This window comes from Leptosomus discolor, chromosome 3 (assembly GCF_034619465.1).
Source record: "Leptosomus discolor isolate bLepDis1 chromosome 3, bLepDis1.hap2, whole genome shotgun sequence".
Taxonomy (NCBI): domain Eukaryota; kingdom Metazoa; phylum Chordata; class Aves; order Leptosomiformes; family Leptosomidae; genus Leptosomus; species Leptosomus discolor.
In genome coordinates this window covers 58,068,113-58,095,025 of record NC_141393.1, presented here as the reverse complement: position 1 = coordinate 58,095,025, position 26,913 = coordinate 58,068,113, and the positions used below count along the sequence as shown (strand labels likewise).

General features: G+C 46.4%; 1 protein-coding gene across 1 annotated transcript in view; it reads left to right on the top strand.

The window, feature by feature from the left end:
- The window catches only part of PLPP3 (phospholipid phosphatase 3), a 44,492-nt gene extending 22,672 nt beyond the window's left edge, over positions 1-21,820 (top strand). Inside the window, exons 2-6 of the mRNA XM_086462995.1 lie at positions 2,137-2,294; positions 7,110-7,393; positions 8,155-8,212; positions 16,230-16,406; positions 21,695-21,820. Coding sequence (XP_086319121.1) covers positions 2,137-2,294; positions 7,110-7,393; positions 8,155-8,212; positions 16,230-16,406; positions 21,695-21,820 — 803 coding nt within the window. The remainder of the gene's footprint in view (positions 1-2,136; positions 2,295-7,109; positions 7,394-8,154; positions 8,213-16,229; positions 16,407-21,694) is intronic.
- Positions 21,821-26,913: the final 5,093 nt, after the last annotated feature.

Below are 26,913 nucleotides of genomic sequence, written 5' to 3'. Positions count from 1 at the left end.
AAATAACAATAAGCCACGTAACCGTGGCATGTCTACTCCCTGAGTTCAACTGTTATGCCGCTGCTTCAAGTGCATGTGAAATTGGATCACGCCGAGCGACATTAGCTCTTCTCTTGCAATTTTTCATTGGGAAACTTAAGGATTATTTAAGTGGCCTATTAATATCAGATTGCTGGCATTGGAGGCACATTTTGGGGCCAAGCTGGCTAGGCATCAAAACGGTTAAATAATGGAATGAAGATCAACTGGATTCACACGAGATGTCCGATTTTATTTACCAAATCTGAGCTGGGCGGTCAGTTCTGAAACCTTTCCTCACTGGTTCACACGTGTAGTGGAAAGTGTCCTGCCCTGCCAAGTACCACGGGGCCCAGCATTTGCAATTAACCCATTTCCAGAGTCTGAGAGGATCTGAAAGGGGTCCTGAGTAGTGGCCCTGGCTGCTCTTGAGTACCTGAGAGGATTTGGGTCTATGTGTGATTGTCCCTGCTCACAGATAATGGAGATTTTCCTTTTCTTAAGACTAACAAAACCCCCTAATAATCCTGGATTAGGCAAACCTATTAACATATAGGAAAAGGAGGCAAAATGGATTGCGCAAAGTGAAATACAGAATGTGGTTCGCATGGAGATGGGGAAGATTATTTTCATTACTTTTTAATAACCTGGATGGTACCCTTGCTAATCATATCTAGCAGATTGTGATCGCTACAAATATAGTGGAATATACAAATTTAGGTCAAACCCAACAGCACTTCATTTTTTTTTAATTTTTTTTTTTTTTTTTAATTTTGGAAGGGAAAACTCTCTGTCTCAGACTTCTAGCTGTGTAAACAAATCCACAGATACTTAAGCAAGTTAGTGGTCAACAAATATTCCCTAATGCTTTCTGTATGATCTGGGCGTGAGACCTGTTGTCTTGGCCCAAGGACATCTTCAACCACTGTGCATTTGTTTTCCCCTTGAGTTTCGCTCTGCAAGTGGTAGGAGGGTTTCCTCTACCTTGTGGTTTGTAATTTACTCTGAACACAGGTTTCAGGGAATCTGGGACTTGTTTTGGTGGAGGATGTACCGTTCCTTTCAGTGACAAGCTTAATAGAAAAGATGGAGGGGGAAACTGAGGTGAAGGGAAGGAGAGTGCCCAGCCCAAGGTAACATCGTGGCTGGGAAACACCTCAGGGCTCTCCTTCCAGGTTTGAGGCAATGCTGTATTTCTCTGAAAGACTTGGAAAAATACGGAGTTACAGACATGCAGCAATTTTGAGATGTGCCCTCCATAGTGAGTGTCCTAACCCATTACCACATGTTTTTGAGCATTTCTGCTCTATGCCTGGTGCTAAGGTCCAGCTGAGCCATGCAGATGCAAGTCTCCTGCATAGAGGGTTCACAAACAGCATTTAAAAACAGTTTTCACATGGCTTTGTTGTGATAGAAGGTGAATGGGCTCTGGGAGTTCAGCAGCTCTTGTGGATGGGCTGGTTGGATGCATGCCCAGCTTGCATGGATGCTCAAGGATGGATGTCCCACAGCTGCTCAAAGCATGTAGTCTTATGGCATTAGTAGGTACAAACAGACATATACCCTGTAAATACAGAGAGAGGAGGGAGTCAAGGAGGGCGTTAAAGGCATAAAAGTAGTGGGGATGGAGTGTAGCCACGCTGACCAGGTAAGAGAAGCTGTGCTGATACTCGATCCTCCAGTGTTTGTTTGCACAGCTCTGGGCTGCCCTGCCGTGGGGTACTCGGCAGAGCATCGGGCCCTCCCCAGAGAAAAGTGCCAGATTCGTTTTCATGGCTTCTTGCAGAGGGATTGCTTTAGGGGTCCATTCCTGTAAGTTAATATTTGCAATGCCCAAGGCTTAACTGAAACCAGGCAGTGCAGACATCTGATAACCATAACAGAGGAGATGCTTTTTCCCCACAAGAGCAACTTGGAAAAACAAATCCCAGCGCTATTCCCTTTAGAAAGATAGCAATATGGAAAGAAAAGCATCAGAAATGGTGCTGTGTGGTTTGCAAGGGGTTTTCTAGTTGGGTTTTTGGGTTTTTTTGAGTGAGTTTTTTTTTTTTTTTGGTGAGCTGCTTGTGTTTGCCTGTATTGCTCAGGGGTTTGGTTATTGTCTCTGCTTCTTTCTAGCTGGGTTGCCCTTCCTCATCATTGAAACAAGCACAATCCAGCCCTACCAGCGGGGCTTCTACTGCAACGATGACAGCATCAGATACCCGCTGAAGACGATGGAGACTATCAACGATGCAGTGCTGTGTGCTGCGGGCATCCTCATCGCCATCCTTGCTGTAAGTACCACCTCCAAAACCTCCTCTCCTGTCCCTTGGGCATCCTCGATGGCTTTTTGTCACCTCTTTAGCCGATGGCACCAGCATTCCGTCAACATTGGTGCTTTAACAGTCTTGCTGGTGTGTCCACACTATCTACCGAGGCACACATCTCCTCTGCAGTTATTTGACTTCCACTTGAGTGGAGCAGTAAACATTTGCAAATGAAAGCTTGTAATGGGAGGAATGAGATTACTCTTGAAGCCCATAAACAGGCTCAAAGCTGTTTGGGCAAGTCTGTGAGCTCCACAGGAGTTTTTTCACTCTCCAGTAGGAGTTCAGAGTAGAAGCAAAAAAGACTTGAGTGTCAGTAAGGACTTGGCATGGTTTGTCCCTATTCAAATAACTCTTGGTGTTTGCCTATTTTATAAGGTTTTAAAAAAAAACAAACAAAAACCAAAAACAAAACCAAAAAAAGATACATCTTTTCAGCTAACTAGTGCCTGGAAAAGTTTCACAGGTTGGTATTAGATTTTAAGAGATTGTATATTACAGCCATTTTAAAAAGACAATTAAAACCTTCCATGGGGAGCACATTCCCAGAGTTCTCACTGTAAAAAGTAGCTAATGCACCACCTTCCCAATGCCTCCTCATTTCTCTTTTCCTGCCAGCTCTCCTAGAGCTGTGCTAGGAAATGATTGCACAGTGAGAGCTTTATATGTCAGCCAAAAAGCTGAACTCAGCCCATGGAGCTGAGCTTCCTTATGCCAGCATGTATCTGGTACTGAGGCAGAAGGCAAGAGCTGTCTCCTGGTTGTTGGTTAAATGCTTCCAGCTGAAGATGAAATTCCCCTGTGAAAAGTACCTACATTTTCCTTCTCACTTGCAGCCAGCAGAGCTCTGGTGCGTTCCCAGAGATGCTGCCGCCTTCTCGGTCCTTCAGCTGGGAGGGATGGAGATGGAGAGGTTGGGAGCACTTGTTCCCCTCTTGGCTTTCATCTTTCCTCATAGGAGCAATGTCATGGGTAATAGGTGTTTTAGCATGGCACAGTGCCTGCTTTGGTAATACCCCATCCCCAGCCTTGCTGCTTCATGCTGTGAATATCTCCATAATTTCCTGACCACATATACTCACTTAGCAAAGTAGGTCCCCAAAACTTCCTTGTTTCTATGCCCCTAACCTCCCCAAAACAAGCCTGGAAGGTGCCAGACCCCCAGTTCTATAAACACGGCAGAATTTTATCCTGCAGGTGAATTAGCCTCAAGTGTGGAAAAGCCATAAAAACAAAATGAAAAAGCCTCTCATTTTCACATTACTGTCTGAGCTATCGGCACACCGGCTTCATGCGGAGTGTGCTTCTGATCAGTAATGAGGCAGTGGCAAGTACAGGAGTTGGAATAGAAACTGGAAACATAATTGACTGCCTATGTGATGCATCAACTTTCTACCACGAAATAGCAGGTCAATTAAAAGAGAAAAAAAAATCCCCAAAGAGTTAGATGTTTCTGCCCTGGTTTCACTATGCCCACAACAAATGTAACTTAATAAGGTAAATTCAAAAGCTCAGTTATTTGCTGTTGAGTGATACAAATGGCTAATGAGGAATCGAAGCAGCTGATTTCTTTACTATGGCAGTATGCATGGAAAATTCAAGTCAGCCTGACCTCTTTTTTTCAGATATAGCCCAGATACCAAAATTACTGTAGCATAATAGGAATTCCTTCCAAATCCACAAAGCACTGACTCTGCTCCTTTCACTCACAATGCTTGCCTTCGAAAGGCAGGACAGTGGATATGAGGACTTCCAGGGAGTTGGTGTTTTGGATGGTGCAGCCAAAACTTCATGCCCTTGCTTTACGTGGCATCATGGGCAGTCTAGCCTGGGGTAAAAGATCCAAGTCATGTTTTAAATGGCTTGAGGACACGCAGAGTGCTCGTTAAGTAAACGTCAGAGGCAAAGACCTTTGCTTTGATCAGGATGTGAGAGGATATGAATTTAGTTTTAATACTTTGATATTTACTGGCTTCAGGCAAATTTCTGTGCCGATGACCCTGGAGAGGCTCGTGCCCCTTGGCTGTGTGCTCTCCCATCTCTTCTGACTCTTCTTGCTGGAAGATGGTTAATTTGATCAGCACAGAAGCCTGTTGATGGTCCCTGGGATGGCCAGGGGAAGGTGGTATTTTCCTCTTCCTGAGCCTTGTATGGCTACCGCTGCTATGGTGCCTTGTGTCCCCACACCTTATAGGTCTTGAAAGCCTATGAAAAATACCTAAGGAAATTAATTTCCTAGATGATCTAAATTACACAGCCGGATTAGCTGGTGTTTTACAGTTGAAGGTGATACGCTTCAATGTGATTAGACATAGAGAATGTTACACCAGAGACGTAAGTGATTAGAAGAGCTCTAACAGTAATTACAGGCTAATTGGATTGCTGGTAATACCTTATAATAATGATACAATGGGCACGACAACCAAAAGACTGCAGAAGGCATTCACAGACGGAAAAGTTTGATATTGGCTTCTCTTTAGTGAGCATCTTCCTTAAATGTATGTGACTGTCCCCCAGGAGCTGTGCCCATCATGTAGGTATGGTAGATGTCCCATATGGATGGCTCTCCAGAAATGCAAGGCGTAAGAAGAGCTTAATATCTTTTAAGACTTGTTTTCTTTTCAGGATGTCCTTTCAGTTTGTGAACATCTGTGCTGCATTAGTTTTTCACCATCCTGCTTTATCTGGGACAGCACTGCCAAAAAAACAAGTTTACCCACTTTTTAGCTTCTCATTAAGATTGAGCCATGGGTTTAACTAAGCGGGGAGGGTTCATGGCTGCCCAGCAGCATGCTAGTGAGGGAATGAAGTCTCCAATTTACAATCTGCTACATGTGTGCAATTACCCAGACCACCAACGGTGAGAGAAAAATATTAATCCCCGGACTTTTGTTGGTCCCTGTTTAAAATGGTCACATGCCTTTCCCAGGCCAAGAGCCTTGGATTTACGTGGATCTGTTTGTGAGTTTGAAGTAATGGCACATCTGCCAGTATCTGATGTCATCCTTAATTTGTCTCGTCTGCTCTCTGCAAAAGCCATGAGTTTTGAGCCTTGTAGTTCCCCTTCTTCAGAATTCAGGTTTTCAACAGGCTGCAGGCAGTGGCTGTGCCCTCGTGCATGAGCCTTTGTGTCCATCAGAACAACCTGGAGTTGCCTCCTGACAGAGGAGCAAGAGATGCTCCAACGTCCCTCTGCAGTTATCGTGCCAGTAAACTTCCTGGCTGACAGCTTGCAGTGGAAAGTGGTCCAAAATGGAGATAAACCATGGTCTCTGGAGTCCGTGAGGATTAAAATGATGCTGGAGCCAGTTAGCTGCAGCTCCCCAGATAACTCTTTGTCAGGACCAGATTTCCGAGAGTAAATCTCAGCGGTAACTGTAAACCCCGAATGATGGTACAACCACCCAAAGTATTTCTGTGCATGGTAGCAGAGCACTCTAGCTTGACCTTTATTTTTTATAATTATTATAGTTGTATCTTTCTTTGATAAGCCTTCTTAGCTGCAATTTCAGCTGCCTTAGGTCAACCTTGGTTTTTTCAAGCTGTGGTATGAGTGAGTTCAAACAATGATACCGCTTCATCTCCTCTTAGTCTAATTGCCATACTTTTCCAGTTTATTAGTTTCCAAAGGTTGTGCCAAGCTTTTAAAAAAGGTAGGCAGGGGAGCCTTGTCTCCTGCATGCTGCTGGCAGGCTGCCAAGCTGGGAGGAATATTGCTGTCTGCTCCAGAAAGGGATTAATATGAAGGCATTTTTCCTGACAGTTAATTTTACATATCACAGTCCTCGTGACTAGAGAGGGGCAGGGACGAGGGGGCAGCCAAAAAAAACCCAGAAAAAAACCCCAAAACACCACCAACAAAAAAACCCACCTCTTTATTATTCGGGTATAAAAACATTAAAAGTAATGAATAAAATCCTAAAGCTGTAAATCTGGAGCTCAAAACCTAGGTGTGTAATGTGACAGAGAACAATTTAAGCCTTTGCCTCTTTGGGAGAGGTGCGACATTTGGACTTCATTTCACAGCCTGATTTTCATTAACCTGCCTTTTAAGAGTCAGGATTATGAGAAGCCAGGTCCTCTGCTCCCTGGCAGTGATTTATGGTGATATTGTCAAACCCCAGCACCTCTGACACAAGAAAAACATTATTTGCTGCCATGCAATGGCAAGACCCCTTGAAATGCCCAGAAATAGCTGGTGTTTATGGAGGCTTTGAGCAGCTTGAATTGGGTGTGGTGGCAGCAAATTTTGGGTGAGAATCTGGAAAGTTTGGGGCTGAGTCTTCCTCTGTTGTGTTCGTGGTTTTCGGAGAGGAAGATAAGCAGGTTCTGAGGTTGTTAGTTTGTTTTCCTCCAAAGTGAGTTTGATATGAGACTAGTGAATCTGGCCTCTCCTCCCCAAATACACATTGATTCTTTATCTGGTTTATGTTAAATTTTTTTTTCCACTATGCTAGTACAGATCTGGGGCAGTATTTCACTTCTGTAAAGATATGCCAGCGTGCTAATCCAAAATCTGGCTTTTTTTCTTTCTTCTTTTTTATGGAATTTTTTCATAAACAACATTTTGAGTGCTGCAGTCTCTTCTTGAGAGGGAAGAGGAGGAGGTTGGAGAGATGCTGGGCTATGGGCTCTCCTTCCTCGCTGTGGAAGCAGATTCAGTTTGAGATGCTTGGAGCACAAAGAGCTGTCTTGGCTCTGGATTTGCCACACAGCACTGTTTTTTCACAGCATCTTTCCTACTCTCTAACCTCTGTAATGTTTCCCCCCCCCCGCCTCCAGATTATAACGGGAGAGCTCTACCGCATCCACTACCTGAAAGAGAAGTCACGCTCCTTTATCCAGAACCCCTACGTGGCAGCGCTCTACAAGCAGGTGGGCTGCTTCGTTTTTGGCTGTGCCATCAGCCAGTCCTTCACAGACATTGCCAAAGTGTCCGTCGGGCGCTTGCGGCCACATTTCCTGGAAGTCTGTGATTTGGATTTCTCCACCATCAACTGCGCCAAGGGAGTTTACATCCAAAACTACACCTGCAGGGGAAGTGACAGCAAGGTCCAGGAAGCCAGGTGAGAGCCCGTGGCATCAAAGTGATGGGTTGCCGCCATCAAAATGGTGTCTCACACTGAATACATCTCAGGGTTTCTCTTCCAGCAATAGATGATTCAAACGCTGCTTTCTCTGCAAAGGCTGTAACTTTGTCTGCCAGTGACAGGCAGTTTCCCTTGGGAATTATGGGACTTGGCTGAATAATATTTCTTTTCCTTTCTCTTTACTCCTACACTATTGTTTCCCCGAGCAGTTGCTCAATATGGGAATTCACCATAAGAGCTGAGCTCATGGTGAGCAGCTTGAAGTGTCCCATGCGGTGGAGCAGAGGGTTTCTCTTCCAAGGAGGCTCCACACAGGCTGCCAGCACCTCCCGTTTGAGCTCTCTATCAGATCCATCAGATGCTCAATTTTTGACATTTCCAGGGGTGTGTTTCACATGCTGCAATTAAGCGACTGGAAAAGTTGCTCGCTTCTTATTTCTTTATGGTTTCCTGGTTATTTGAGGCAAGACGAGTTATTGGGCTATCCTGGAAATAACTGCTGTCTCATGAGTACACCAGGAAGGGACGAACAATGCAAGCATCCTGTCCATCCGTTCGCTTTCTGCCTCACGAGTGAGTGGGGTGGATAACAGGGGTTTTATAACCCAAAAGATTGGGGGTAGTGGGTCACTCTGCTATTTGGCACGCTCTCAGTAGCAGCAGTCACCATATTACATGTAAAATTATAATACCAAAGATTATACTGGCTGGTTCTTAGCACCTGCTTTGTTTTGCAGGAAATCCTTCTTCTCTGGGCATGCGTCTTTCTCCCTCTACACCATGCTGTATTTGGTGGTAAGTAGCCTTAGCCATGCTTGAGATTGAGCTGATCTGTCCCCTGTCCCCTTTTCTTGAGGCACTCACCCACATTCGGTAGCAATAACAGCATGTTGAGCATTGGAGGTAGAGGGTCAGTTGAAAAAAAAAAAACAAGCCAGTTGTGGAAAGATTCCTTCACGGCCCCTGTGGTGTTATTTGGGATGGAGACTCCTGGGGTGATACTGAACTGTGCAGCTTTGGGATGGAGCCAAGCCTGCAATTGAATTCGAATCCTACTAAACCTGTGGACGACCTGTGCAATTTTGTTCACCCCACGTTGTGGTTTCCGCTGGGGAGAGTTTGGGGCAAGCCAAAATGTTGCATCGATGGAGAAGGGAGGACATGCCATTGTGGCTCTGTCAGGGGGTTGAAGGCTGGTTCCCAAATGTACCAGCGGAGCAGGTGGAGCAGCCTCTGCCCGCCTGGATCCGGAGTGGAGGGCTGGGACTTGTTTTTCTTTGTCAGCGAGAAATGGCTCTACCCTTCCTGCGCCGGGGCTGGGGCTGGGGCAGCTGCCAAGCTGCTTCCTTCTGGGGCTGCGGGAGACATGCTGCCTGCACCCCGCAAGGGGCTGGACCCTCACACAGAGTTTTGGGACGATCTGGACAGTGATTTGCATTTGGTTTTGGTTTTTGTCATTAATTTATTTTAAGAATCAGGGAAAAAAAGATTTTGGATTCCTTTCAAGATTTGTGACCCACTTCATCTCCTGTAAGCTCAGACTAGTAAGCAAAGAAACAGCATGGCACTGATAAAAACAATAAACGTGAGCTTTTATCTATGAGCAGTGCTTCCCCCCATTACGTTACGAAAAGATAAGTTACCACTGCTCCCTCTTGCCTTTTCAGTCCTGGATCCTCCCTCCCCTTACAGTGAGCAATTTCTGTAATTTAATTACTAAGCTTTCCAGGCTGTTGGGGGCAGTGTATTAAATTCTTTCCTCGGTTTCCTTTTTATTTTTGTTTTTTGTGTGTGTGTGTGTTCTTGGAAAACTTTTGAATTTCTTTGGTAAACATTTTGGCCATTTCCTCCCAACCGTGTTACAATGTAGAGCAACCATGGTGGTGCTTTGCAGGAGACACAGCCCTCCACTGCTGCTGTTGCAAAACTTTCTGAGCTGAGTTTGGAAACCATCGCTTACATTGGCATTTATTTTTTTCTGAGGAGATCTGCAGGCAGTCACATAAGTCAACCCAAGATGCTATTGAGCCTGGCATCCAGAAACGGCGAGGACTGCCAGTCTATTAAGTCGGTGGTGGGTTCACTGCAAATACTTAGCAAGATTCAGGTTGTCCTTCCAGGTATTTTCTTAGGATATGCTGCTCACTGGCCTTTTTGGAAGCCAAGCCCAATGCTTTACCTTTTGCACAGGATCATACCCTGCAGCATTCTTCAGAATAGGGGACAAACCCAGAGAGCTCACCCCCTCCCCACGTTTCCACTCTGCTCACTTTGTCAGTGGCTGCCCGAAGTCGATTTGGGCTTGACTGGATTCCTTCAGGGCACTGGGCAGACCATGTTGTTTCGCCAGGTTTTTTCCATGGTTCTATGAAAATCCAGCAGTTACAGAGCAGGAGAGAAACAAACAGAAATGCTGGTGGCAGGGGGTGCACGGAGACCCCAAAACTGCAGCATGCATGCAACATTCCCATGGAAAACCTGCATGGCTCATTTCCCAGAGCTGCTTTGCACCAATGCCTGCTGCCTGATTTTCTTTTTAACTTTTCAGCAGGCTTCAAAATTGGCATTTACCTCCTGCATAACACTTCAGAGCAGAAAGCTGCCTCTGATCTCTCTTTGCTGCCCTTCCCTGTCCCCATATGGGAGCACCCGAGCTATCAGCACTCAGCAGCCTCTGCCCTTCTCGCTCCTGATCCAGGACAACAGGCTGCTTCACTTATCCCTCTCCATGGAGGGGTTTTGACACCCAATCCCTTAAGGATGGTTTTATTTTTATCCCTTGTCCCAAATCTGAGATAAGGTTGGTACATGTTCTGTCTGATCAGCTGCTCAGTTACCTTGTGCCTTAAAAAGTCAGGGAAAAATAACACCAACTGTTTGGTCATAAATTGAAGGGAGAAAAAGCCAACTTAAGACAAAGTCAGTGTGATGCGGTGTGTATCAGAGGCAAGGAAATTATAATCTTTAGGGTCTTTTCCAACCTAAGTGATTCTATGATTCTAACTTGTCTAGCAGCACCCTGCTGTCCATCGCTCCAGCTCCCTGGCCGTCAACAGAGACTGAATGAGAAATCTCATAGAAAAAGGGAGGAAGAAAATCTGTTGCACTGGAGAGGCTGATAATACCCCAAAATAATAAAATAATAAAAAAGTACATATTATTATAACCCAGAGGGATTTTATTTAATGTAAAATAAACCCTGCTGTCTTGCCCAGCTCAATGAACAAGAGGGATTTTGGAAGCCTGGCTAGAAATGTGGCATCTACCATGCCAGTGCCTGCAGGAGGTGGGTTTGGTGGATTTAATCAGGGAATCATCTCAATCAAAACAAAACAGCTGTTCCCTGGTTCCTGGGAAGTGAGGGATGTGCCACAGCAGGTTGCTGCTGGCGGTTTGGGTACCGGGAGTTTGCTGGGAGCCTTTGCAGAGTAGGGGTATTTGTGGTGCTGAGCACGTGCTGCAGAGGGTTGGCTGATCAGCCATGTCCTGAGTGGATTCCCTATTGAACAATACTTCATATTTCAAGGATAAGTCACTTCCTGTCGTTCCTGGCGTTCCCTGGCTTCACTCTTATAGCCTGTTCTGATTATAATGTTTTCAAGTTTGCCTCACCTGAGAGAGACGGGTGCCAGAAAGTTTTAGTCTGTCTATTAAAAGGTACCTAGATTCCCACGCATCCCAGGGGCTTTGCACCATGGAGCTGGATTTGTCCAGGTATTTGGTGGCCAGTGGATGGGTGACCATGGCTTCCCCATCGCCTGGCACAGCAGCAGCACCCTGCAGTATCCATCAAGAAGAAGTGGTTTGGCCACGGGCTTCCAGTAGGAAAACACAGGTAGATGCCAAGCCCCAGAGGGCTTTGGGGGAAAAGTCCCAGGGAAAGGCAGTTGCAACGCAGTAAAATCTCATGGGTTTTAATTCTAAACATTAGGAATTCAGGACCAAGTTTCTTGTCACCAAGAATACTCAATTAACATCAGGCCTTTGTATAAAAAAATTTAAAAGGGGAAATTACGCTTGGGTAATCCTCTTTGTCTTAATATTCCTTGCTTTGTTACTGCTTGGCTGAGCAAGCCTGTAATACGTATTTATAGCAGGCTGAGGAAAGAGGAGGTATGTAACAGCTTATTCCACACAGCCCTCTGGACCTGACCCACACCTCTCAGTTTTGTGCCACTGGAGTCTTTGCAGAGAGTGATGGGGGCTCTCTGCTCCCCTCGAGCATGTGAGACTGTAATGCTGATGTTTTGGTGTTTTTTTTTTTTTTGCTGTATGAAGTTACCTGAAACCACATAGAGGATGTAGAAAAACTAAATTAATATCAGAAAAGCTAAATTAATATCCCTCAGCAAGGCTGGCTGATTCTGGATGAAAGGGGAGTAAAACAAGGCAGCTTGCATATTTAACGTGCATTGGTGAATGAGGCTGAAGACTTCAGATCAGAATGGGGTTTAGTGTGTTCTACTAATTTCCGTGAAAAATTGGAAATGTTGCTGGTTTTGTGTCTCTGGGTGAGTGTGAAGCTTTGCACTGGGGCTTCTTGCTGAAGGGTGAAGAAGGTCCCAATGCCCTCATGCTGCTGCATGATGATGTGCCCCTGCGAAGGAAACTCCATGGTGGTTGTGGACTTAAGAATCAAATTTAGCAGTGACCTAAGTAAGCAGATAAACTGAAATTACATCAGAGGTCAGGGTCAAGGTGTGAACTGTATTGCTGAACTGATGAGGGTGTTCCTGATGGGGTGGGAGGATGCTGTACACTCAGCAAAGGTAGGGAAGAGGTGAACAACACATCCCTTTGGTGCTGGGGGAGGTCTTTGTCCTCCTTCTGTCCTTGTGCCCTGGCTATCTCGGTGCTAAAAGCCAAATTCTGCCATTCCCCTTCCTCCAGCTGGCTTTGACCCGCCAGGGCAGTGTGTTACATAGAGGTGAGTTTGGGTTTGAGGGGTTTTGGCCTCATACCACTTTGGGTACCACTCTGTTTGCAGGTGGGGCTGGAGATGGAGGTAACTTCAGGTCAGACAGTCAGAAACAAGACCAGCTATTTCCCAGAAGGAAAACTTAGCTGTGACTAAGGGACATGGTTGATGGAGTTCAGCCTTGCGGTGAGGAGAGCATGAACAGGATGGGATTTCTGGGTGGGAGAAAGCCTCAGGAGGCTGGAGGTGATGCTTTTAGTCCATGTCCCCTGCCAGCTCCTCCTTGATGGGTTTGTTCAGGGGTCGCTTATGGCCATGGGCTGTCCCCACCAGCACTGTGGAAGTCCCCTGGCAGAAAAAGCAGTGTGACATCCTTCAAGCCATCTGCTTTGTGGTAACTCGGCCTCTGCCAGGAGACAGTGGATGGGAGCTCCAAATAACTCCTGCTCTGTGTGATCCCTTTTCATTCCATCCAATCTTGCTCCTGTTGATGCTCCTCCTGACTTTCACTACCCTGTGATGATCTGTGGTGAAAATAACCCTTGTTGTGGTCTTGCTCCTCCATCCCCTTCCAGGAAGGGCTCCATCCAGCCCCATGTTCTCATCCAAATCTGGTAGTCCTTAGCAGGCAGCACTTTGGATTTGCTCCTAGGTTTCAAAATAACCTACAAAAGCAGGTTTTCAAATAAATTGCCAGGAACTTCCCATTTCTTAGTATAGCACTGATTCCTGTTTTAGGGAAATTCTGATCCTTTTGGCCCCAAACCCCAGCCTTTTGCTTTTTAACCTTCTTTTGTTAACTGTGTTTTTCTTTCATGCTGAGGTCAGAGGCAAAGTTTGGAACACCCTGAGGCTTGCTTCTAAACTTCTTAGAGGATCCTCAGCACCCTGGTGTTTGAGCACAGTTTTTGACATACTGCATTCTTATAAAGTGCCTGTGGAATATGAAAAGTACTGTTATCCTTTTCTTTTTTTCTCTCTTTATGAATGAGTAACTAAAGAGCAGTTTTTCCAAGACACTTATTGCAACAGTAAAAGTAGCTCAGTCAAGATCCTCACACTGATAGTGTGGTGTCTGAGATGCATCTGTTTGGGTGGGTTTTACTCCTCCAAGATATGCAGGTGTGGGTATGAGTTGGGTGCTGGGGACTTGGATGGTACCCAGCACACCCCACACTGTGCCACACTGCCTTTGCACACCTTTTCCAGGGCTAAAGCATGAAGTTCAGAGCTGTGCTTTGGGAGGAGCAAGTCAGTATACAAACGTTTATTTTTCAGTCACTTCAGCCCCAAAAGTGTCTGCTTTATTGTGTGTTCAAAATCAGGGTTAGCTTTTTATTCCTAATTTTTAATTGATACTTTGCTTCCTCACCTGTAGATGACCTATTTAGTCCAAGCATGTGAGATGGAATGATTTGAAGGGATGTCAAGACTGTGCAAAAGGGACAAATGTCAGATTACCCAGCAGAAAATTTCTTTCTTAAGGGGTTTGATGTGACAGAGCCTCAAAACTAAAGAAAGATGTTAAGGTTCAAGTCTTCCTGGTAGAACTAAGAGTAACCGTTTATAAGATGTAATACTTGGAGCTAATTTTACTCTGCAGCAACATACTGGAATCTGAGTTTTGCACTGTCACCTGGGCTGGGCTGAGACTCTAGAGTGTGAAAATAATCCTGAGCCAGTTTAGCTGTGGCAATAGAAGCCTATGTTTATATCTTTTGTGTGCTTTAAAAATGCTACTTTCCACAAATGCTAATTTTTCAAGGCACATTCTCTCTACACTGAGAAGCTGTGTTTAAAGATATCAGGGCCTCGAGCTCACTCTGTCACCAACTTCCCTGAATATTTCCCAGGAGTATCCTGCCCGCGCAGTTCATTTTCAGTGGCAGATGACTGAGTGCGCAGATACCATGGCAATGAAAATGCAACCAGCCTAAGCTTTGCAAACTAAAATTGCAGTTTCCTGTTAATCAGCTGCGTAGATATTTGCTTGCAGGATGAAGTGCCTGCTGTTAAATCACTGCAAGTGACTGTGCAGCATGAGGTTGTGCTATTCTACAGCTCCAGCTTTCCAGCTCAGCAGTGGCTGTGTTTTACCTGGAGGGAAAGCACCTCCTCATTGGCGGTGGGTTTTTTGGGTTTTTTTTTTTTTTTAGATCTTTCTGGGCAGAACATGCCTCCTAATTTTGATATGTTGATTGTTGACTCTTCTTTCTCCTGAGCGTAGAAATTGTAATCACAAACTAAAGAACCAGCCCAGTGGTCCATTCACTGGGCTACATCAGGGTGGGTTTGCTGTGGGGATCGAGAGAGCTGTAACTCGTCCCATAGCATTGCATGCATGAGTTTGCATGGTGTGGGGTGTGCACTGCAGTGACGTGGCTCTGTCCCCAGACTTAGGCTGGTTTGCAGATCTGCTCCCCAGAATCGTAACGTGCGTTAGCCAGTGCTGAGCTGTTTTGGTACCACTCTCTTCCATGTTAATTGGCTAACAATTTGGATAATTTGGAGCATCTGCTTTATTCAAATGACATGATGTTTAATTTCCTCTAAAAAGCCCAGTGTGTGTTCTTTCCAAAAAGCGGTAAATATAATGTTTATGCAACAGCCAAACATACTAAATTGGCCAAAATGATGTTTCCCTCTTATCAGCTTTCCAATTAATTCTGCTTTTATAGGTAAATGGTGTCATTAAGTTATTTGTGGTTTCAGGGAACCCGGCGAGAACTTCATTCCCTTTTATATCAAGGCAGTGTAAACTGCTCTGAGTGTGTGAAAGGGATCGTAAATAGGTATTAAACTCCTTTCCAGCCCTCTGATATTGTGGAGTTCTCTGAAGCATGCTGGGTCTGACTTTCAGTGCTTCATTTAGGAACAGGCAGAAAATACCTGCTGTGGCTGAGCCCACGGGCCACAGAGCCGAGCTGCATTTTTCCAGGCACTTTTACACTCTTTGAGCCATTGAGTGCCTCTCTCCTCCCCAAGCCTGAAGGTTGCCGTGGCGTCCCTCCCTTCCCCAGGCTTCCTCCCCGTGCTGCGCCCAGCCCTGCTCATCTATGGGCAGTGGGTTGCTGTTTTCCTGTCTTCTCTTCCCGCCTGGCTTCCCGGTTCCCGCAGGAACTGGCCATGTCCACTGGCCAAAACTGAAACAGGCCAGAGATAGCCATGTGGGGGGACAGTGTCCATGTGACGTCACGTCAGCTTGGTCTTCTTGGGTCAAGCCAGGACCTTGCATTTCCCTCGCTGGGTAGGAGTGAGTGACTATGCCATGCAGTGGGGCAGCTGCTCCCTGCACCCCTGCAAACCCCGGGGCTCAGGCTAGGAAACATGATGGCAATGTTAGAGGATTGCATTCTGCACCCCCGTCTGCAGCGGTTGCAGCTGTGACTTGGAAGTCCTTGGGGCTGGCTCTGGTGGTGCCGCATGCTGCGCTGATTCTTGGTTTTCCTCTGAGAGATGCTGTGGGTCCTGCATGGCCCAAATTTGGGACTTTGCTTCTGTTATGCACTGCATGGCAGTGGGAAGGAATTTCCTTACTCTGCCAGATGGGATGTTGTGTGGAGGCTGAAGCAGGGCTGCAGTGTGGGCCAGAATGCAGAGGGTCTCAGGCCCTGACTCTGGCTCACCAAGGGCTGCACCCATCCACCTCTGCCCTCATCCCTGACATGGGTTAAAATCCCTCCAGCTGCACTCCCCTCTGAATGACAGGCCACACGTTTGCAAAGAGCAGCCTTCTTCTTTGACAGCTCCCTCTTCCTTGAGGCACAGGGGTGCAGGTGCCCCACGGCCAGCCCCACAGAGCAGTTGCTGCTGTGTGTGCACAATTTGGGCACAGCTTTTCCTTTGGTGCCCTCAAATTAACACCACCTTTTTGTTTTCCCTTCTTCCCTGCAGTTTTATCTGCAGGCCAGATTCACGTGGAAGGGAGCCCGCCTGCTCCGTCCCCTCCTCCAGTTCACCCTCATCATGATGGCGTTTTACACTGGCCTGTCCCGTGTGTCGGACCACAAGCATCACCCCACCGATGTGCTGGCAGGCTTTGCACAGGGAGCCCTGGTGGCTTACTGCGTGGTGAGTATGACAAACTGTGCAAGGAATGGCAGCAGGGATGCTGGTGGGGGTCCTGGGGAAGTAGTGGGCATCACCACAGCCCATGCTGCTGTGAGCTCAAGTAACCCCTGTTACAGCCGGGGACATGGCAGGAGGCAGTGCTCTGGGGTCTGGGGTCATTGCTGCCTGTAAACCTTGTTTGCAGGTGGAACATAGCTCAAGAGTGGAGCACCCTACCAGTCTGATGGTGGGTGCTCTGACAGGCACCTGGCAAAGGAGGGTGCACCCACCAGCACTTTCCACTCCCCATGAGCAAATATCACTGCCATGCTGGAGGAGTGAAGCAATTCCTCTTCTCCCCCACCACACAAACTGCACATTCAGCAAAAAAATGCAACATTGAGGGGTTTCCCCATCAGCCTTGAGCTGCTGGAGGCTCCTGGGCAAGGGGCCCCTTCACCCAGGCAGCTTGGGGCACTGAAAAGGTGTTCAGACAAGGGAGAGTATTTCCGTCTTGCCCAGCAGCATTTGCTTCTCCAGCTGCTCTCAGTAATGAGCAGAGCACCAGGACCCAAGTGGGAAGTCTGGGTGGTTGGGATTACGCTCTTCCCTTACTGCACAATCCAGCCAAAAGCTGTCCCACGGGAGGAGGACCTGCTGTCTGCCCAGCAAAGGGAGGCAGGGTGCCTTGTTTGGTGGTGAGTTTTTAATGTAGCGAAAGGGCTCGTGAGAAAATGGCAAACAAAGGCCATGCCTGCTTGTTTTCGGCTGCTGGGCTTGTTCTCATGCAATTTGCTTTCCAAAGAGTGACCTGATTGTGCAGCCCTGTAACTTGAAGTGACACATGTAGATGTTTAAAGTAGACAGGGTTGGGGGCACTGGGTCGGGTGGCTGCCTCGCATAGAAACAGAGGGGCTGGGGCTTATGGTTGTTCCTGTGTCTGTACAAACTCCTGAAAGCAAGATTTTTGCAGCTTACCACTTTTTGTTTGTTTGTTTGGGTTTTTTTGATTATGGGTTGGTTTTTTTAACTGATCTAAAAGTAAAGCAGCCCTGGAGGCAAGGAATTAAGTTTGCTAATGTTATATTTTGCAAGGGGAGAAAATAGGTCATTTGTGTACTTTCCACTTATTGACAATATTCCAGAGCCAAGACAAAAATGGCATTGTCAGGAAGTTTTTATGAAGTCTTATGAACTCTCTGAGCAGTAGCTGTTGGGTTTTGCTGTTGCCTGACACCCATGTTCTATGTGGGGCTGGCAAATTCAGAGGGGGAAGCTAGAGAAGTGTGTGTGTACACAGACATGTGCTGCTACTGTAATGCCTGCTCACAGCAACAGCATTACAGGTCCAGTGTCCTTCATTCCAGTATAGTATGGGACAAGAGGAAATGGTCTCAAGTTGCGCCAGGGGAGGTTTAGATTGGGCATTACGAAAAATTTCTTTACTGAAAGAGTGGTCAAACATTAGAACAGGCTGCCCAGGTTGGTGGTAGAGTCACCGTCCCTGGAGGTGTTCAAAAAACATGTAGATGTGGCGCTTTCAGACATGATTTAGTGGGCATGGTGGTGTTGGGTCAATGGTTGGACTTGATGATCTCAGAGGTCTATTCCAACCCAATGATTCTATGTTTCTCCAAATCCTGGTGGTCTTTTCCTATCCCAGCAGCCACCACTCTTCCCTGTGGCAGCAGTACTGGCAGCCCTGGGAAGAAAAGGCCATGGGCCACACAGGGAGCGATGGAGCAGCTTGTCTCAGTCTCCCTCAATTTGTATTGTGTGGGTTTGGTGAGACACCAAGCGCACATCGCCAGGTGGTTTTACAAGGGGGTGTTTACCTCTCTGTGTGCCTTCCTGCTTGAGAGGTGGGATAACAGCAATATCTATAGCAGAAGTAGGGACCAGGCGATCCATCCCTGGATCCCAGGAGCAGTTTCAGAAAGACAATAGTTCTCCGGATGCTCAGGATGGGTGTCCGGATGCTTCCTGGCTGGGATGAGTGGCAGGGCTGGCTGCCCCCTCCTGGCCCTCTGGCAGCTGGAAGCTGTGCTGGGAAGGGGAAGCTGTGGCAATGCTGGGCTGGTTTTCCTGTGTCGAGGTAAACTGACATAGGAAGCAGCTGCTGGAGTATCACAGGCAAGATCGGGTTTGCCTGTGAGCCCTGGGCAACCTGTGCTGCTCTTCCCAGTGAGCTCATGGAGGGGGCAGTTGTCTCCAAACCCTTTGCAGGCATGGCTTGGTGGCTGGGGAAATCTCAGGCAGCAGCTTAGGACTCAGGGCAGGGTTTAAATCCCACCCTTGTCCCATTTCATCAGCTTGCAAAGAACCATCAATATGTTCTTCTCCCAAACCTGGCTTTGCTGGCATGAGCCATTTCCTAGGAGGGGCCGTCAGACTTCCTCCCTTTTGGGAGACGGCAGCAAGGGACAAGAGGAAGTCACCCCAAAACTCCCTGGAGTTTGCATTGAATGTATAGTTTAGCAGCTTTTTGCTAAAATTACTGGTATATCAGAACAATTACTGATATGTCCTAGGGGTCCTTGCTGAGCTCTGGGGTCCAGCTCTTGTGCACAGGATGCTCTGAAGCAGAGGAAACGTCCTAGAGACTCATTACCTCCAAACCACCTGGGTGCTCCCAGACACCCCTTCCCACTTCAAGAGTCCACACCATTACAATATGATATTTATCAGGCTGTAATTTTCAGTAGAAACCAATTGTGGGTTCACCTCCAAGGGGTGCCAGAGCTTAAATCCAGGTTGTGCTGCAGCAGACACATTTGTCCTTCAGTGCCTGAAATAACAAGCAGAAGACATTAGTGTCAAGCGCTTCCAGCTGATGAAACATTTGGACTCGGATATGGGGTGAAATATACGGTGAAGATTTCTTAAATGGAAATAGTTTTTTGTGTTGTAGGCAGCCTGCTGTATGTCGTGTAGTTTGTCTCATCTGATGGAGAGAGAAAAGGGGAGGTGTCAGAAGGACGTGCTCTTGGGCTTGCTCTGGTTAGCTTACATGAGTTGTTTTAACCTCTCTGTATGTGATTAAAGATTTCTTCAATATAATGAAAAGGAATAGGAATTGTTAAGTGGCAATATAAGATATTGGCTTACTTTGTATAATACATACTCAGCCTTCTGCCATCAAGTTTTCTTTATGGGTGGAGAGCACCTTCTACAGGAAATGGAGCTAATCCAAGTGAAAAACTTTGCACGTTTATTAGTCCTTTTTTGTGTTAAACAGTTCAAGCATTAGGAGGATTTAACACACTGTTTTAACCCCCAAAGATCACATTTCATGATTCCTGTAAGTGTTTAAATAACCTCCAGCCACGTTAAAGTGAAATACGGTTTAAAGAGAAATGAAACCTCTTACCCAGTCTCTGAATTAAACCCTGAAAAGCAGCAAGCGGCACAGTAAAAGCTAAAATACCCAAGATGACACTCCACCATAACTCATTTCTGTCCAAAACAAGGACCAGACTTGGTGTAATCCCCATATGCTTCTTGCACTTAGCAATCTCCTCCGATAAATTGATTTGTCATGTCTATCTTGGTGCAGAAATTGGACATCTTTTTGATTGAATCCAGCTTTCCAAGGTGGGCAAGCAAGCAAGATGGCATCAGAAGTGCACCGAGCCAGCCGAACGGGGGTTTGACAGTTATTAAAGACCTAAAAGAAAACTTTTGCCAGAGCAGTTCAACATGATTTTACACTGTGATGCAGCAGCAAGAGACCAGATTTCAGCTGCAGCCCTTGGTGGGATCAGCTGGATCTTGTTATTTAACCAAAGGTACAAATGCTGCCACTCAGATGCCCTGTAAACAGCTTTATCAGCTGTGTTGTACAGCTAGGCAGCCAAACACCAGCACAGACACTGAAAAAAGAGCTGTTTTGTGTATCAGCTCCTTCCCTGCTTTTCCATGAAGCCATAAAAGCCAAGCAACAACAGCTCAGCTTCCTGCATCCCCGGTTATAATTGTAGGAGTAAATTGCCACTTATAGCAAGTTTGCTGTCTATTCAGCTCAGCTCCTTATCTGCCCGTGCTGATAGGGACTTGCAAAAGTTGTTTCCAAGGACAACTAGACCTGCTGCGTAGGGCTCTGGGTAGCTAAAAAATGTGGAGATGCAGATGGGGAAAACCCTTGTTCCCTCCCTGTGTTACCCAGCCTGTATGTACTAATCTAATATTATTCCTTTGAGCACCTTGGACTTCCCACCCCGCTGCCAATTTATCTTGTTGCTTAAATGTTGCATTTGAGTACTGTGGGAGAAAACTCGAACATGCTGCTAACTCTCACAACTGCATGCTGCACCTCCTGGGGCTTCAGCTCAGCAAACCTATGGCTTGGTCCAAGTTGTCAATTCTTAAGGATGTTTGAGCTGGCAAATTTGGGCTGGCAGAGGCAGTTGGTGCCAGTACTGAAATTTGGGGCTTTGGTGCCAGCTAATAAAATTATGAGACCTTGCCAGTTTTTGCTCCATCCAGAGGATCCGTGCTGTCTGACTTCTTTCCCCTTCTGGCACGGGGCTGATGTTTGGCAAGGGAGAAGGTCCTGGTCCTGGAGGACTGATAAGCTTTGTGCAGCAGCTGCCAAGGGAGGATGTGGAAGTTTCCTTCCAGCACTTTGTTTCTTATTGTGTTGCTACCTCCCAGAATTGCCAAACATTGGCTTTTTCACATCCGGGAGAGGGGTTACATCACGGGATATTTAGGAAGAAGTAGTCAGGAATAGCTCCTCCTCTTCTTAGGCTTTGGCTTCAGGACCAGACACTGGCTCTGTACTGGTGCCTTGGTGGGGTGTGAGAAGAGCATCACTCACCATTGACTCATTGCTGATAACTTTTAATACAGCTTTGATTTGAAAGCTTTTAATTGCCTACCTAGTGTCTGGCTGAATGAATTGTTTCATGCCAAATCCATCCCTAAAACCACTCACTGTGAGTCAGGCCAGCCCTTTGGAGACCTTTGTAATTTTATTGGAGTGTGGGCCATGTATCTGTTTCCTGGCTTTTCAACCCATTCAGCAGAGGTTTGGGTATTGCACTCAGTGATTACGCAGTGAGAAATGAAATTGTTCTGTGATGTTTTTATGCTGTTTTGTGAGGTTTGAGGCTTTTTCCCATATTGTACAGAAAGATGGTAGCAAGCGCTTGGGATTTTGCGGTTATCAGTGTTGTGGGCAGGCATTCAATAGCACAGAAAGTGCTATTTTTGCAGCTTTAAAGATATGTATATATTCTGTGAACCAAATTTTTGAACAAAGCATCACCCAGTGTGACTAAGGGTGCCTTTTCCACTTGTTCCTACAGGTGTTTTATGTGTCAGATCTCTTCAAGCCCAAGATAAAGACTTGCCTGCCTCCACCGCCCATCCGGAAGGAGATTCTTTCACCTGTGGACATCATTGACCGGAATAACCATCACAACATGGTGTAGACCTTTGAGAAATCGGATGGGTGTTGTATTTTATTTTAAATTGTTTATTTTTATTTTTTTTTTCAACAAATGACTGCTGACAGCAACTACCTGCTGCTCTCAAATCTCATCAGACAGTAGAATGTAGGGAGAGACTTTCTTGCCCGACCAGTAAAGTCTTACTCTGTGGTCTTTTCAACTTGTGACACTTGGATGAAAGGGGTGGTGGTCAACTAAGTCAAAAACGACAATGAGAAAGAAAGAAAAAAGAAAAAAACCACAAAACCCAACAAAATACAAAAGCCGAACAAACAAAGAGAGGTGCCGGAGTTCTGGATGTGCAATTGGTTTGAGTGTTCATGTTGTAGTGAACGCCAAATTGTTCATAGCCTAATGAACACTAAGGGATTTTTTGGAAAGCTGGCCGTCTTAGGTTTTTTTTTTTTACTATGAAGATTTCCACTGCCTGCGAGAAAAAAGACAACTCGCGACTAAATTGTATAGCACTATATACGAGAAACAGCACTGAGTCAAGATCTGGGATTGGTTTGTAAGAGTTGCTTTTTTCTGTTTTTGATACTAGTTTATTTTTGCCTCCGCTTTTCCATACTGTGACTTAGTTTAGAAGAAACTTGCCCAGTCAAAGATCTCCGAAGGATCTCTGATCACACTACACGCCTTTAACAAGCAGTCCTGAGACACGCAGTGAGGCTGAATAACTCCATCCTCTGTGCTGAGAAGCCACATTTCTTCCTCTCTGCTCGCTCCCTGGCGAGGGTTCATCCTGCCTGAGCCCCCAGCTCCTACAGCATCCACAAATGGCCCTTCATGAAAAGAGCATCCTCCACTTCCCAGCCATCCCCGCCCCACCCCCCCCCACCAAAAAAAAAACACAGCAGATTTTCTGTGCACCCGTGGGAGCCAGTGGTTTGCAAGTGGGTAGTGGTGGCTCTGCTGAAGATGCGTTCGCACTACAACCTCGGGGCTGAGTCCCGGGGAAACTATTATTCTGCAGTTTTGGGACGGGCTGCTGGGCGGCACGTCCCAGCCTGGGTGTCCGTCAGTTTGTGCATCCACCCCCCTCCCCCCTTTTCTCTTGGCCCACCTCGGTGTGCGCCATGGCAGGTACCAGGTCCTGTGCTCCACTTGGTGACACCAGTTGTAAATCAGTTGTACCTGTATCAAGTGTGATGATTTTTTTTTTTTTTTTTTTTTTTTTCCCCAGAAACCACAGGTTCTTGGTTTGCAGCCCTTTCAAAGAGCGCGTTTGCAAAGGGATCCTGCAAAGCATGCAGAATGGCCATTTGCACATCCTTCTTACAGAATCCGTCCTATCATTTCAACTATAGCAAGCTATGATTTTTTTTTATATAAATATTATATAAATAATGTATAAAACCGTAAAAATTAACTATGTAAAATATTATTTCTGAAACAATTTTAGATATATCCACTATGACTATAAACTGTGTCCTGACCTGTGTTATTTACATTTTGCTGCTTAAAAAAGCATTGAGTTAATTTTTTTATAGTCGACTAAAATATTGTAGTTCTGTGGTAGTAATATTTTAATGAAAATAACTACAATTAGAGACATTTGTATAAAAAAAATCATATTAAATTGTCTGTATTTTTGTAATGTTCCATTTTGTAAAGAGAAGAATATTCAAAGACTTTTGTAGAATACAAAATTGAAGTTTGTATCTGCGAAATTATTGCTGTATAAATGTGCTTTTTAAATAAAAGCTCATAACACAACTAAACATCCCAGCGCAAGTTGCATTCTGCCATTGGGTTGACCTTTCCCTGCTGAAGAAATAGGGCCCTTGCCCAGTGGGATGGTTGGAGGTGACCCCTTGGGATGTGATGATACATGAGGGCATCTGGATAAAAAAGACCTGATGCTGCTTTCAATGGATGTGCGAGAAGGTCCCACCAGCTCCTGGCTGGGGAGGGTGTGATGGGGACGCTCGTGGGTTTACATTGAAGTGCTCTTGGCTATGCCTGGTCTTTGAGCAAAATCCCTTTTTATTGAGGGCATCCCTTTTTCTTTAGCAATATTATAAGCTTTAAAGAAATATTACTGAAATGAAATGGAGTCTGAAGAGCCACGGCCCAGCTGCTGGGTGGCCTGGACAGCCCTTGCCTAGGAGGGCTCACGACCCCATTCTGTGCCAACACCTTTTCCATGAAAAATAATCACTTTGCAGCTGAACAAAAAACTTGCAGCTCGCTGGGTTCAAAGATGTGGGTGGGAGGGGAAAACGAAAAAAAAAAAAAAGCCCACAACAACATGTGCTCAGATACGCACATGTGCACAGCATACAGTTACAAGGCAGCCTTGATTTATTTTTATTTTTTTACTTCTTTCCTCCTCCTACAGAACAAAATTAACTTCTTGGTGGTGACACATGGTCAGAGCTGCATTTCGGCCACTCCTTGGGTGAACCACATCAGCAAGATAACACGGCACAGAAATAATTTGCAAGAATGCATGACAGGAAGCGAATACCACATCAAACTGCAAATAAATAGCAGGTGGAAATTAAGCAAGCAGAACTCAGCTAGCACTTGCTATTATTATCCTAATTAGCAGTAATATTTTATTACGCGTGGAAAAACTTTGTAAACCTGCACCTGTCCTAAACGCAAAGGGAGTTTTTGTGGTGCTGCGTGTGATTTGAAGGCGCATTGGGGTTGAGTGTCTTTTAGAGGCGAGACTTTAGCTTCAGGGCAATGGCCATGAGGACAGACTTTTAAGCCCCAGTTTATCTCCAAAATATGCTGTCCAGGTCTGAGTAACCCACGTGGGATGAGGAAAGCCTGCCACGTCTGCCTGCGCTTGGCGTGAGCTTGGCCCTGTGGACCCCTTCCTGTGCAGCGCTGGGTCGGGTGCAGCAAGCACTGGGCTGAGAAAAGTGTTTGCTTTGCATCTTGACCCCCAGCTCTGAGAAGAAAACAGGAATACAGATGTCTGGGTGAAAGAGGAGGGCTTGGAGACATGTCAGAGGGGAAATGGCACAAGAGGTGATAAGAACTGGGACAGAGCTGGTGGCTACAAGGCCAGTGAGTTGTGGGACCTCACTCAGGATGCACGGGTCAGGTTGGGGAGATGGAGAAAAGGCCATAAACATGTGGAAGGCAACAAGCTTGAACATTATAAAACAGTGCTGAACATCAGCAGCGCCAAGTCCGATTTCTGGCTAAGCAATGGTCATTTCCTCCTCCACTTCCTGTCTGCCTTCCCTGTGCTGTCTGGTCCCTCCAGCTGGGAGGGTAAGGGCAGCTTCACAGGGCAACCTGTGCCCAGGGGGTGCAGCTTTGCTGGGCTTACCCCTGCTGACTGCTTGGGAAATAAGTAAAGCAGAGTGGTAATTGCTGGAGGCATGGATGGGAGAAGGCGATATGGGGTGTATGGTTCACAGAGACCTTCCTGGTAGTGTAGAGCAAGTGTTTAGGTGCTTACAGGAGGAATGAGCACTGATATTAAATGGGCATTTCAGTGAAACCCCATAGAGAAGTGAAAACCAAAGGAGCGGAGGTGTAGGTACCGCAAATGTGAGCATGGTGACAAGGCGAATCTATTGCCATCGCTTCCTTGCAGGGCAGGAAGGAAGTGAAAGAGAAACGGGTGAAATGGAAAAAAGCCGAACCCATACAAGCACTAGGATCCCAAGGCAACCACTTCTGCAGGTGCTCCCTGAGCAATGTCTGCATGTACAACTGGAGCTTGCACCTTGCACCACTGTGATGTTTGGTCCTTCACACAAACACACATCAGCAGGGATGCCGAACAGCCAGGAGACTTTGGGGCTGGCAGTCTGCATGCTCCTCTGCACGCTGCAGCTTTCCTGGGGAGGGAGACGGATGAACAAACTCAGATACGTTCATGCAAACAAAGCCTGTTGCTGGAGCCTGAGGCTGGATGCTAGCTGTGGCCTTCAGTGCTGCAAAATCTGGCTCTGCTCATGCCAATGCTAATCAGAGGCTGCAGAGCACCCAGCACAGCCATCTGCCTTTGATGCTCAGGCCTGGCTGGCAGATCCTTTCTGCACAAGGGGCCATTCTGGTCAAACCTGTCTTTTTTTGCACAGAGACCGGTTCAACTTGTTTTCACAGGCAGGGATTCGTGCATGCACCTGACTGCCATGGGAGCAGGTCTTTTGTTCCAGAGTAAGAAAGGTTTACGCAAGCCCCAGGTTCAGCCGTGTTTCGGTGTACCTAAATAGCCTCACTCAGCAAGAACGCTTGGCAGCCTTCAGAGGCTGAAGCTGTTGTACTTCTGCTCAATGATTTTCGGATATGAAGTTCTCAATCGAGGGAGGGGGAGGGAGGAGATTCGTCCCGCAAGCAGAGACCTGTTTTACTCATGCTCCAAGCCTGCTTTTCTTTTCATTCAGCTGTTCGTAAAGACAAAATTAGCGTTTAGATGTGGCGCCAGAGGACATCTCCCGCTGAGGTCCTGCAGCACCAGAGGGATGATGTTAAGCCCATGTCCATGGTTGTGGTGCAGCATGGCCGTCCCTGGAGCCAGCACTCCGTGTCAGCTGCATTTCTCCCCTCCATCTACCCTTTCTCTTGACACACCCTCTGCCTTCATCCACGGTTCCCCTCTCAAAAGGCAAGTGATTCTTACCTTGTGTTTATCTTTACCTCTGGAGACCAGATCAGAGGTTCAGGTTTTATGAATGAAGTGAATCACTTTCTTCCTGGCTTCTGTAAACATGGTCTGTATGCCTGCCCACAGACATGAGCTACTGCCTGTCTCCTCCAAACTTTCCTACCCTTGTTCCCTGCGTGCAAGGTGATGGTCCTGGCACAACCCTGAAGGCCAACTGCTTGTCTTAGCAAGTTACATCAAGGTTGAACAGAAGCTGTCACCTTCACCAAAGGAAGCAGAAGGTAGGAAAAAACCTCCTGTTGACTCAGCGGGAGAAAAAAAAACACACAAACAAACCCCAAAACCCAACAACTTTCAATTATCACCTTTGCTCACCACCCCCACTGGCACCAGTCGGCGCAGGAGTGCCTGTGTTAGCTTGTCTTGAGTTATAATTTCCTCGGGGCACAGACTACACCTATGTGTATGTTTGGGTAGCAAGTGATCAGACTGG